Below are 14,024 nucleotides of genomic sequence, written 5' to 3' on the forward strand. Positions count from 1 at the left end.
TTCCTCTCCACCTATCCTCTCCTCTATCCATCTTCTATCCGCCTCCCACTCTCTCCCTATTTATTTCAGAACCCCCTTCCCCTCCCCCTTTTCTGATGAAGGGTCTAGGCCCGAAACGTCAGCCTTTCTGCTCCTATGATGCTGCTTGGCCTGCTGTGTTCATCCAGCCCTGCACCTTGTTGTCTCGGATTCTCCAGCATCTGCAGTTCCTACTATCTCTGCTGAAAGTGCTTTATTTCTCCCTCTTTCTGTCTGTAACTCATCCTTTGTACTGGTGCCTGAATCCAGAATCTTGTCACTCTTGAAATGCTACAACCATGGAATCCTCCATCCTTTGAAAGCACCGAACATCCCATTTTTGCATTGAGATTGCTGGAAATGACTGGTTCCCTAGAATTGTTTCAAAGCAACAGTCATCAGCTTGAAATAGGAGTCTCTTATTGAAAATCGCATCCCAGTTGAAGTCCTGGAACTGGTCCATATGTGACATTTTAGCACAATCTGGTAATTTACTTGTGAGCACTGAGCAAAGAAACCTGCAATTAAAATTTCTATAATCTTTTTATACAGTTTGTTTAAAATCATGACATCTGTCCATGCGATGACTATCTTTCAAAATTTTTAAAGTCTGACCATGCGCTGTAGGTATCCATCAAATTTCTGGTTAATTTCATCCATGAAACATATTCCAAGGGAAAAGAAAAATTTCTTTGATAGCCAAATGACAAATTTTTAGCTCTCAAAATATTTTGCTTCTGATTATACTATTTTAGGAAGTGACAATGGCACAGCCATACCTGTTTCCTCTTTGGTAGGAATGTAACCCATGTCCACATATTCGCTTAGTTTTTCCGCTGGTCATAAGGTTTGGATTCAGAGAAGACAGGTCATAATCATACTCCGACATTATATACTTGCTTTCAGCCATTCTTCACAACAGCTGCTTGGATTATAATCTTCCTTTGAAAAATGCTTAGTTTCCAACCTGCACCTTTGGGCTACTATCCTCTGTTACCAAGTTGCACTTGTAGCCATTTGGTGAAGGGGGAGACCAGTAGTCCATCTATATTCTAGATTTATTATCAAGATGAAACAGCATAAATGTACAACTCTAACCTTACAATAACCCACCTCTCCCATGTCAATAAGTAAGTCTTTATACTGTTTAGCTTATTTGATTTACTCAAATCAACTGAAGAACTACCCTTTAAGGAGGCTCTCCAATGCTCAGTATTGAGGAGGTGCCATGTATGTAGGCACTGCAACACAAGGATAGCTTCCTGTAGATAGTTCATGTTGTATCCAGTTTCAACCCCTTATCTGTTCCTAAAACAATGATCCATTCTTCCTCATACTGTCTGCTAGTTTTCAGAATAACATCTCACTAGAATTCTTGGACCTTCAAATTGAAGCATTCACATTGCCAAGATCTACCAGTATGTCAACATTTACTACTAACCCGTTAACTTCCAAGGTTGAGAAAGAGCTTATAGCTGTATCCGTCTTTTGTTTAAGTCTTTTGGTGAATATATTAACCTATTTAAAATAAACTGGTAAATTTTAGTAAATGTGAGGTCATCATTTTTGGGAGGAATAACAGCGAAATGGGCCATTATTTAAATGGAGAAAAATTGCAGCATGCTGCTGTGCAGAGGAACCAGGGTGTCCTTGTACATGAATCGCAAAAGTTAGTTTGCAGGTGCAGCAGATAATTAAGAAGGCAAATGGATTGTTGGAAAGGAGTTTAAAAGCAGGGAGTTATGCTGTAGCTGTACAAGGTGCTGGGAAGGCCACATCTAGAGTACTGTGTACAGTTTTGGTCTCCTCACTTGAGAAAGAATGTACTGGCACAGGAGGAGTGCAGAGGTGATTCACTAGGTTAATTCCGGAGTTAGGGTGTTGGCATATGAGAAGGGATTGAGTAGACTGGGACTGTACTCCTTGGAATCTAGAAAAATGAAGGGGTATCTTATAGAAACATAAAATGATGAAGGGAATAGATAAAATAGAAGCAGGGAGGTTGTTTTCCACTGGCCGGTGAAACTAGAACTGGGGGGCATAGCCTCCAAGTAAGGGAGGGCAGATTTGGGACTGAGTTGAGGAGGAACTTCTTAACCCAAAAGGTTGCGAATCTGTGGAATCCCCTGCCCGGTGAAGCATTTGAGGCTACCTCATTGAATGTTTTTAAGGCAAAGATACAAAGATTTTTGAACAGTAAAGGAATTAAGGGTTATGTTGAGCAGGCAGATAAGTGGAGCTGAGTCCATGAAAAGATCAGCAATCATCTTATTGAATGGCAGAGCAGGCTTGAGGGGCCAGATAGCCTATTCCTGCTCCTATTTCTTGCCTCCTGATAGGAGACAACAAATACCTTAATGGCAAATGCAATAATTAGGTCCTCTTTCCATTCTGTATTCATAATGAAAAGGCAGCTTTCATAAGCAGACTGATTCATACAAAATCTGCACCCATATGCTTGCATTAATCAGATAGCAATCTAAGGCTACTGTTTATCCTTTACTACATCTGGCAAGGCGCGTTTATTATTCTGCCAGCGAAGGATTTGGACCTCACATAACAAGTCCCAGTGACGTTCAGCTGGCATCTCTAAAACAGTCCCATTGAGTAAACAGGAAAATAGTTTTTATACTGAAGGGGACATATGGAGCTGAGCATGTGGCTTGTTGATAACATCCAATGCCATTGAGTATTTGTTGCCCATTCCTAAACCTGGTGAAATGTTCTAATCACAACTTCAAAGAGAGGAAGCAGGATATCCGAATGTCATATAGAGGTTTTTATAAAAAAGACTTGTACTTATGTTGCACCTTTTGTGGCCTCCCAAATATCCCCAATAATGGCCAAATGGAAGTCTTTGAAGTATAGTTGTTCAGTTTAGGGAAACATTGCAGCCAACTTGTGCTCAAAATCGCACAAACAGCAATGGGACAATGGCTGGAGCATTTATTTTAGTGATGTTGTTTGAGGAATAGGTATTGGCCAAGACAACCTGTAAAACAGATTTGAATAGTGCCTTGAGATATTTCACATTCCCTGGAGAGACAGAGAGAGCAGACAGGCCTCGATTTAGTGGCTCATGCGAAAGATGATATACCTGACAGTGTTGCATCTCCTCAGTATTACCCAGAAGGATAGGGCCAGATAATGTGCTCAAGAGTGGCATTTGAACTCACAATCGACCCATATTCTAAACTAATTCAGTAAGGAGAATGCCACCACCAAATAACCAAACTTATTTTTGTTTCTTTTGAATTCATGTGAATACCCAAGTTGTACTTTGACTCATCCACAGCGTTAATTCATTCCTCTTCTATCCACTAAATGTTGGATGACATTCTTCAGTTGACAGGACATTGATGGATTCCAGCTATCAGACCATTGTCAATGCAGCTTTGTAACTGACTGTCTAGTGTATACAAGAGTAACCTGATGTCAAGTCTTCATTGATTTTCTGTGACTCTACACATCATTAACTATGTCACAAACATGAGAAGACTGTGCAAACGAATCACACCACTTGCCACACAGTTGTGCATGCGCCCTGGTCAACACTTTTGTGGGAATAACAGCTTAAGGCTATTCTAACTGTACCCAAACATCAATTATAAAAACAGAATGTGATAGAAATGCTCAGCAGAATCAGACAGCATCTTTGGCATCAGAAACAGTTAATTGTTCAGGCTGCTGACCCTTCACCTTCACTTTGAGTCACCTGTCTCTATCACAGCCAAATAATTATAGGTTTGTGCTGTTGTCAGTTGGAGCAAAGTCCTTTCTAATTAATGATTGAATCATGGCAGATTTGGACAAATTCAATGCCAGCAAGCTTTTGTGCTGAACTGAAGTATGAGGGGTCACGTGTATGAAATACATACAAGAAGGATAAACAGATGATTTTTTTTCCTGAAAGGGTATTTAATTTATGAAACATCTTATTAGCATGGTTGGTGGAAAAGCAACTGATTGATTTCAAGAAGAAACCGGATGTGTGGGATTTCAAGTTATTAGAATGCATGATTGAGCATGGTGATTGAATGGGATTGATAGATCATTGATCTTCTCCTGCATCCCCTACAAGTTATTTCATCCTGGCCCAATGTTGCCCATCTCCCCTCATGCTACTTGTCTTTGAGGATTGTCTGTAGTCTGAGAAATGGTCACTGATCCCATTGGTGCAGAATTAGGCCATTTAGCCCATCAAGTCTGCTCTGTCATTCTATCATGGCTGCTGGAGAGTTGTAGGGCTCACGGAAATAAGAGGGAAAATACTATGGAGGGATTTCAAAATGAAGATGAACATTTTAATCAAAATGTTTTTCAACCTAAAACCAGGGTGGACCAAAATGTGTCTTTGTGAAATTAGGGACGCAGGCAACAAAGTTTTGGATGAGCTCACATTTATAGAGGGTGAAAAGTGGGACGGGAGTCAGGAGGACGAGGAATAATTAATCTAGTTGGTAGCAAAGGAATGGATGAGGGTGTCAGCAGAGCGTAAGCTGAGACTGGAACTGAGATGGAAAATTTTCTGGACCTGGAAGGGTACACCATTATCTGATTCAGTCTCACTCATTGGTCAGGGGGAGAGAGACAGCTGGTGACTAGCAGACTGAGTTGGTGGTGGGATTGTAAGCAATGACTTTGCATTATTTGGAGGAAGTTTCCTTTTTACCATGACTGACTATTGGTCAGTGTGGAAAATCAAAGGCTGTGAAAGGGTTGACAAAGATCCTTATAAGGTAGAGCTGCAAATAGATGCATGCCCTTCAATGCGGGGAGAAGTTATCAGCTTCCACTGTGTTCTTCTTTAGATCTGAACATTGCATATTAGGATTACAGAGTTTGGTAGAGCAGCAGAGCATTCTACATTATGAAATGATACTAATCAATACTAATTTTATTGTTTAACTTAAAGGATTAGTCTAACACCATGTAAAAAGTTGCTGAAGGAGGTGTTTCATAACCAGAATTGCACCTTTTTTTGCAAGATGTGTTTTTTTTTAATTAAGTAACAAAACTAGCCAAGTGTATGAATAAAGTGATGAACTAAAACTTGTCCAGCTAACTGCAGTAAATCCTTGTTAGTGATATTTGTGTGACCGATCCAATGTTAGGGATCATTTTACAGCCTGATGAAAACAAGAATAGGAGTGACCAAAGATACTGAGCTACTTGCACAACTTGGCAAATCATAATTCTCCCTGGAAGACAGTTTTGATTGTATAATACTTTTTAAAAAATAGAAGTACAGTGATGACAACTTTGATATGTTTCCAAAATGTTGTTTTGGTGAAAATGTAAGCTCAGCAGAGTTATTTCACAGTTGAGTGACAGCTATTCAGATAATATTTAGTTACCAAGCATTCAACAATATGTTTTACTGGATATTGTCTCCATTCCATTCTGTTCTAGCCAAAGTATTGCTTTATATTGAATGCTTTTGATCTAATTAACTGGCTTGCTGCAAATCACCAGCCCAGGTTGGACACTGTGTGATGCTCAAGAATTAGTAACTGTGGGCAGTCTCTTTTTATATTCTAATTTGATATTACTAACTATTTTGTCCTAATGCTTTAAAAAAAGTTTGCCAAATATTTTTACTAAGGTAAACGCCATTCACAGATGTTCCAAAAATTTCAGAAGTGAAAAAGCTAATTTTGCTTTCAAACAGTGGAGTTATAATGCATAACATTATATTTTCTGCAGTTTTCTAGTTTCATTCAACTCCAGTGTCTTAGTTAATTTTATCTTAGGATATTCTGCAGTTATACATTATAATCAATGAGGATAAGTCTATACATACTCAAGGCTTCAAATAAACTTTGATTTCCTAATCTTCAAAATGCCACAAATCTTTACATAGTGTCTGTGAAAACCAAAGGCACAGTCTTGACAATATTTAAATTTTGAACTTTTACCTTTGATATATGCTGAAATTTTGCAAGATACGAATATGCCTGAGCCACTGGAACAGCTCATTACACAGAAGAAGCTAAAATGATAGCTTAGCTGCACAAAGTCTGCACAGTTGAGGTTGCTGGGAATATAGAACTCCAACTGAGCATTTTTACTGACTCTTTAATTCCTCTCACTAGCAGCAATTGCATAATGCCTTTCTGCATCCTTTGTCCACTCATAGCAACAATCTGCTTTCTGCCACTGAGACAGACACTACGTTGTGTTTGGCACACTACTAGGAATGTGATCAAGATTTCTATTTCCAAAAGACAAAAATTGATAAAATGGGTTGTTCTGTAGATTTAGCAGATCAACTTCAGTACTGAGCAAGAGTATCACTCAAAATCACTGACCTATATCACAATGTTCATTTCTTGTTTAATATAATTACTTATCTATGCATGTATGTTATATTGAACTTTTTCTTGTATTGTCATGTAAGATTATTTTGTTGGTATCTGTTTTCAATAAGCAATTCTGATTGACTTTATGCCAAAAGCAAGATTACGACTTTTAATTAAATTTGTTTGCCATAAATCTGGATCATCTTTAACGTACAATTATTGTAATATGAATAAGGAGTTATAATTTGGTATGTGCCAAATATTTAATGCTAATTTTGAGATTGAATATTCAAAGACTCAGTTGTTTAGTTTATATATATTTGGCTTTACAAGCAAAATGTATTCAGGTTGAGAACACTAATTGTCCATGTAGTGTGCATAACCATTCCATCAAAAAAACTCACTAAAAGTTGATACTTCATTGCAAGTTTCAAATTAGAATGATTTACTCACAAATTGTTGAAAAACTGTAAATGTGCAAATGAGTATTTTTTCTTTGAAGGGACAGTAACGAATATCAGAAGTAGGCCCAATATGTCTGTTAAGTATATCTGTTAGGTACATAAAGCTTGAGTTTAAGTTAATGCGCATTGTAATTCATTTTCAATCCATGTTCTGAAGGAACGTACCAGGGACAGTGGGCTGGAGGAATGCGTCATGGATATGGTGTACGCCAGAGTGTACCATTTGGTATGGCCACAGTCATCCGCTCACCTCTCCGCACTTCCCTAGCATCGCTCCGGAGTGAACAGAGCAATGGCACAATTCTACATGATATATCTGCAGATAGTCCAGCTGGCACAAGAGGTGGTTTCGTCCTCACGTTTCACAGTGACACAGAATTAATGACTGGAAAGAAAAAAGGCTTTTTCAGAAGAGGATCGCTTCTGGGAAATCTGAAGCTCAAAAGATCCGAGTCCAAGTCATCTCTGGCTAGCAAACGTAGCTCTGCTCGGAGTGAGGCATCAATGAGTAGAATAAGTTCAGCAAATAGTGATGCCAATTCGACAATCAGTTTTGGGGAAGGTGATTCTGAATATTTACCAGTGGAAGACCATGTTGATGCTACCACAACGGAATCCTACATGGGGGAATGGAAAAATGATAAACGCAGTGGGTTTGGTGTAAGTGAGCGCTCAAATGGTATGAAATACGAGGGGGAGTGGTTGAATAATCAAAGGAATGGTTATGGATGTACCACCTTTCCAGATGGCACAAAGGAAGAAGGAAAATATAAAAATAACATTTTGATCCGAGGAAAGAAAAAGCACCTTATACCCATCAGAACCAGCAAAATTCAAGAAAAAGTGGGGAGAGCAACAGAAGGAGCACATCGAGCAGCAGCAATCGCCAGGACAAAAGTAGACATAGCAGCTTCAAGGTGAGTAATTCTATTGTGTGGGTTACACTCTAACTAACGTCTACATTTATTCTAAACTTGATTAATTTGAATATGAATTGTACATAATGTTCGCGACTTTTTGAGATGGAAATAGTAAATGACATTGCTCGAACCTGTAATTATTTGAACAGTCTCGTATTATAATGACTTAATGAACCAATGCAGGTTTAGAAAACGTGCATTGTTTTTTCTTTTCTGTTGTTCTTGTTCCTCGCACCTAAAAAATGATTACTCAATAATTATATCCCATCTCGCCCACCACCCAGCCAAAAACGATGTACTTTTTTTTTAAGGTTAATTCTGGTTTCTAAACTTGCATTCGTCTTTTGCTGGAATTAATCCGTCAAGAACTGACCTCCTTTTGCAGTCTTCAGACTGCTTTCAGGAGTTGTTGTAGACTATTAAAGGTTAGCTTTCAAGCTGTTTTGTCCAATGGACCTTGGTGCACAGGAATGGATACTTTCCTTTGTTAGCTTCCCTTGTTGGACAAGGTTTTTACACCAGCTATTCATTTATGGTAGAGCATTACTTACAATTTTGACATTCCCGATCCATGTATCTGGAAAATGAGAAGCATATTACTAGGAAAGTGGAGAAATGTGTAGGATATTGTTCACAATATTTATTTATATAAGCTGAAAATTGCAACACTATTCCGATAATAATATTGAACAATTTTAAAGAACAGGAGGTGTGTCTGGCTACCTTCAAATTGTGTCATTTCATGAAACATGGTGTCAAATTTTATTTTGTTTTCTTGTTTTTAGTGAAATGATTGCAGTTGTAGCTCTGCCCATGTATTTCTTGATGCAGCAATAATGTTATTTGTTGAAATTGCCCATATGAAAATGGAGAGATATATTATTTTGACAAGATATATATTCAATATTTTATTGTGATTATTGAAGATTAGAAGATCCACACGTCAACTTATTTTAAGGTAATTAAAGGGTTTGATCGGTTAGAAAGGGCAATGCCATTTCCTTCAGCCAAGGCATGCCAAGACAACAGGGCTTAAGCTTCAAATTGGAGTTGGCCATTCAGGACTTCCTCACAGGAGGGGTATTGGAAATCTGAAACTTATAAGTTCCCATCCTTTCCAAAAGACAGGGTGAACTGAGCATTTCAAAATTGAAACCTTGGTTTGTCAAGGGTATTTAGGTTTATGAAAGCAAGCAAGACAGACAGAGTTCAGGTCCATGATCTAATTTAATATCAGGAAAGGCTCAAGGGGCATTACAACTATTATGACTTCAGGATTTTAATTGAAAAATCAAAAGGGATGCTATGTTCCTCTCACTTCGACCTTCCATTATTATTTCACTGTACAGATATACATGACTATATACAGGAGCAAATTACTGCAGATGCTGGAATCTGTGCTGAAAGCAACAAATGCTGGAGATCACAGTGGGTCAAGCAGCATCCATGGAGAGAGAGCAAGCTAATGTTTCAAGTCTAGATAGCTCTTCATCAGAGCTTCACTTCAGCTGTGATCTCCAGCATTTATTGTTCTCGGTATATGACTAGTATGTTGTTCAGTATGTTGGCATGGACCTAGCAAGCTAAATGACCTCATTTCGTGTTGTAACCTTTCTGTAATTCTACTTTTATTATGAACCAAAGTGATTGATTTACCTTTCACCATGACAGCATTAATAAATGTTATTGTAAATGAGAAATGATGTTCTGATCTCATCTGGGTTGTGTGATCTCATCTAGTGAAGTGAATGTCTAGTTCTCTCTCTGCCGCTTCTACTGCATTCATTGACATTGTGCATACCACTTATACAATCTTTTCTGTTGTATTTGTTAGTCATCCATTTATAGAAACAGGAGTCGGTCTGTCAACCAGAACTGTTCATTTACGTTTATTGTTTCAGTAGAAATTCCACTCTGCTCTCTGTCTTTATTAATTCTTCTTACTCAGGAAAATCAGCCTTTAAACATGTGCTTCAATGAGCATCAGGTCCCCTCTATTAATGCTGAAATATGTCCTGTGTTATGATCTAAGCTGATCTGAATTTTTATCAGTGGACATGTCACATTTCTGAGCAAAGCGTCTCTTATAGTCATAGAGATGTACAGCACCAGAAACCCTTCAGTCGAACTCGTCCATGATGACCAGTTGTGCTAGATTAGTCTAATCCCATTTGGCAGAATTTGGCCCATATCCCTCCAAACCCTTCCTACTCATATATTCATCTGGATGCCTTTTACCAGTACGAGCCTCCACTACTTCCTCTGTTAGTTCATTCCATACACGCACCATCCTCTGTGTAGAAAAAGTTTCCCATTAGGTACCTTTTAAATCTTTCCCCTCGCACCTTAAACCTATGCCCTCTGGATTTGGACATTCCCAACTCTGGGCAAAAGATCTTGACTATTCACCCTATCCATGCCCCTCACTTGATGGGTCATAATTTTTTTGGTTTCCAATCTCATCACCATGTTGGTCAGTCACTGAACGTTTTCACATGAGGCTACCACTGTTCTTTTAAGTAAAAGAAATTAACCCTTTTCCCAGTGGTATCCTTTATGGATACTCAAACACAGTGAAGTATCAATCCGATATTAACTTTAAGATTTCTTTCTCAGCTGACTTTTTCCAGCTCCAACGGTCTGGAGAATTCTTTCCAGTCCTAACAGTGTGCATTTCCCTTCAGTTAGCAGGACTGTGTAAAGGTTTCTCAGCCTGGAGGTTCCTGCAATCTAACCTGCCCTTCTGTTGATTTGAAACAATTCTTTTGGACTGAATCCTGATTCTGATCTTTAATCATCTGTTTCTGTGTACGTCATAAAACACAACTTGTGATGCAGTGGAGCCCCTAGCTCTGAGCCAGGAAGCCCAGAAACAAGTCCCACCTTGGTCCAGAGGTGTCTAATAACATCGCTGAATGTGTTGAGTAAAAAATATCTAAGTCTCAATGTTGCAGTTATTTTAATTTACCTGCTCAGACATGCTGTGACCTTCCTTCAGGGCAGGTAGGACTTGAACCTGGACCTTCTGGCCTAGAGGTAAGGGTACTGCCACTGTACCACAAGAGTCCCTCCCCCTGTCCCAAACTAAGTATTGTAAATATTCAGCACTTAGCTCCCTATGCATTGGATTGAGGCAATTAACTTAAATGAGATGCTCTCTTGGAAATTGTCTTTAGTTCATTAAGAAGTCAGAACCTCATTTGGAACAAAAAAAGTCACTTTCACAGAATTAAAACCATAATATATTTTACTTTTATTCCCAAATGATAATATAACACCCTTTATCACACCGAGGGACCATCATTTACAATATTAGCACACACTTCTGTATTGAAGAAAATGACATTTTTTTTGGGCTCCATAAATTAAGTAACAGTGAGGCATGTAAGTGTTTAATTTGGAGAATGATATATTGGTTTTGGCCTGGAGTATAATATGTGTATAGTATAATTGTGTTTGTGAGGTGATCATTTTGAGATCACTACACCATTTGAAGTTTGGCCCAGGACCAGCCCATTAATAATAACCACGAGGAATGAAACTCAGTTATTGTTTGCAGATAATCTATTTGATATTGAGTCTGTTTTTGTATCAGACTTGGGTCACTAGTAGGGTCATACTAGTCACATTTCGGAACATCAATAAAAACCTACTTATAATTTTGTGCAAAATTCCAACAGGGACAGGTGACAATTACAAATATTATATGGTCAAAAATTCTACCCACGGCCAGAAAGTTGATTATTTGATTTAGAGAACACTTGAAAAGCAATATTTCTGTCTGCTCTTATTAATGTCATCTGTCTGATTGATCCCACTGCTGAATTATTGTCATCTAGTACAGAATATGCTCCTGGCATTTTCTGCCATACACATTTCTGCTGCACTGTAATAATTGTGTTCCACGATGACCAAGCATTTAATGGTGATTCCCTGAAATTCCGTGGCATAAATCCCAGCAAAACATAAAAGTTTTTTGCTTTTTCTAAAGAATTTATCCTGTTGATTGCTCTGCATTAGTTACAGTGGAGAGTTACAGAACTCATGTATTTTGCTTTTTTTTATAAACTAGAGTTATGTCGGGGTGGCCTGGTGGCTCAGTGGTTAGCACTGCTGCCTCACAGCACCAGGGACCCAGGTTCAATTCCACCCTCAGGCAACTGTCTGTGTGGAGTTTGTGCATTCTCCCCATGTCTGCGTGGGTTTCCTCCCACAGTCCAAAGATGTGCATAGTAGGCATATTGGCCATGCAAAATTGCCCATAGTGCCCAGGAGTGTTTAGGTCAGGTGGGTTAGACATGGGAAATGTGGGGGTCAAGGTAGAGAAATGGGTCTGGGTGCAGTGCTCTTCAGGGGGATGCTGTGGACTTGTTGGGCCAAATGGCCTGTTTCCACACTGTAGGGATGGTATGAATATTTTGTTGATACCAGTTAATGCACTTGAGAAAGTTCCTCCTTGAAACCTTTTGCCCTCACATAAAAGTTTATAAATCAAATCATGGCAATGCTCTGTGTAAATTTATGCAAGGGATTTCATCATGAGGTTAAAATTTTATTCCCTGTAATATCCTGATCTTGCTTGCTCCCGAGGGAAGGTATCTGAATTCTACTTTGTATGTATCAGAATTGGTTTAAGTTCGCACCATGTTTAGCTTCCAGCAATAGGTAGCAATAGTTTTATTTAAGGGATTTTTCCTTCTTCACATCCCCGGATACCTCACACCAAACAGCCTCCCAACATTACTCTGCAACCATGTGCAAGTATGTGGCAAGTTTGGATTGAAGTAACTCAGCTTCCAATTTCTTTCTTTCTTTCAGGAAGTGTGAGGCTATGTCTCATTGTGCACTGACATGAGCGTACTTTGATTTGATTTGGTTGGTCAACTTTCAGGCTTTATTCTATGCCATTTTAACCTACCGTTTGACCTAAACCAGCCTATTTGTGATGCTAAAATTCCAAATACCATGTGCCCAACACCTGGGATAGGTCACCAAAGAACATCTGTCCTTACTTAAACTATTTTAGCACAAACAATCCAGTAACAATCATGTTTATAGCCACAGGGCCTTGGGTTTTATTGTGGGTTAACAGCATGTGAAGCCTGAGGCTTTTGACTAAAATTCTTCCTGTTATTTCAGAACAGCCATTAACCATTTTAATGTAAATGGGCTAAAACACCTCCCCCAAAAAATGGCAGGCAGAAAAAAAAATCCAGATCGGTACATAATCTTTTCAAATATTATTATCCCATTGCATAGTTCTAATAATTTCATCTTTTGCTTTACCTTTCTTGAATAATCTTGTTCACAGTTTCTTGGCTCACTTAGTACCATTCTTGCCTCTGAATTAGAAGACCATTCAAGTGCTAAAGAGGGAATATTGCAATGTTGAAGGTACAGTCTTCCAGATGAAATATGGAAATGGCCCCATTAGCTCTCTGGGTCGATTGAAAAGATCCAATGTCACTATCTTATCAAAGAAAGTGACAGGATTTATCTGTATCTGACATTAATCTCTCTATCAACATCACAGAAACAGATTATCGTGTAGATGCTTGTGTGAGCTTGCAGATTGGATGATGAGTTTCCTATAGTATAATAGTGATAAGACTACCTCATTGGCTGTAAAGTGCTGTGATTATCAAACTTCTGTTGCCGTCAATGTTTAGTCATCAGGCTACTTGGTTCTGAGGTCATGGAAAGTGCCATATTAATGGAAGTCTGTCAATCTATCATTGTCAAATTCTTGAATCATGAACTTTTTTTTTGTTGAAAAGTCTTTGTCAAACAGTATCTTATTGTTTATTTCATGAAATCTATAGGCTAAAGTGTGAGCTGTAGATTTTGTTGTAAACTCTATGACACTAAAGGAATCAAGTGTTTGATTTACCTTGAACTATGACATAAAAGCTAATTAAATCTGCCATCATAAACTACAAAGTGAGAGATCTTGTCTAATGTGAATGAAACTCTTTCTGGTGTCTATGCTTGTTTCTCTTTGTGACATCTTTCTGTCCACTGTTGCTACTGTGCATTCCAGGCAAATGTTCGGAGCATCACGTTGAAGGGTCCTGCACAAAATGCCAAGGCTGCTTCTCTGGAGCCATCATTAAGGCGCCATGTTGAAACTGCTTTAACAGATGTGCAATGGTATCACCAACAAACTTAATGTCCCTTTTCCTAAGTGTCACATTGTTTTTGAAACAAAAACATTACAATATTTCAGCAAAAGGAGATAACAAAGTGTAGAGCTGGATGAACGCAGCAGGCCAAGCAGCATCAGAGGAGCAGGAAAGCTGACGTTTCGGGTCTAGACCCTT

The 14,024-nt window shown here is 38.6% G+C and overlaps 1 protein-coding gene across 1 annotated transcript in view; it reads left to right on the top strand.

Annotated features, from left to right (window-relative positions):
• LOC125482891 (junctophilin-1-like) overlaps positions 1 to 9,402 on the top strand; it is a 217,882-nt gene extending 208,480 nt beyond the window's left edge. The window contains exon 2 of the mRNA XM_048595478.1: positions 6,942 to 9,402. Within this exon, the coding sequence (XP_048451435.1) occupies positions 6,942 to 7,705 (764 nt within the window). The 3' untranslated portion in view covers positions 7,706 to 9,402. The remainder of the gene's footprint in view (positions 1 to 6,941) is intronic.
• Positions 9,403 to 14,024: the final 4,622 nt, after the last annotated feature.

Source organism: Rhincodon typus, chromosome 4 (assembly GCF_021869965.1).
Source record: "Rhincodon typus isolate 14 chromosome 4, sRhiTyp1.1, whole genome shotgun sequence".
Taxonomy (NCBI): Eukaryota; Metazoa; Chordata; class Chondrichthyes; order Orectolobiformes; family Rhincodontidae; genus Rhincodon; species Rhincodon typus.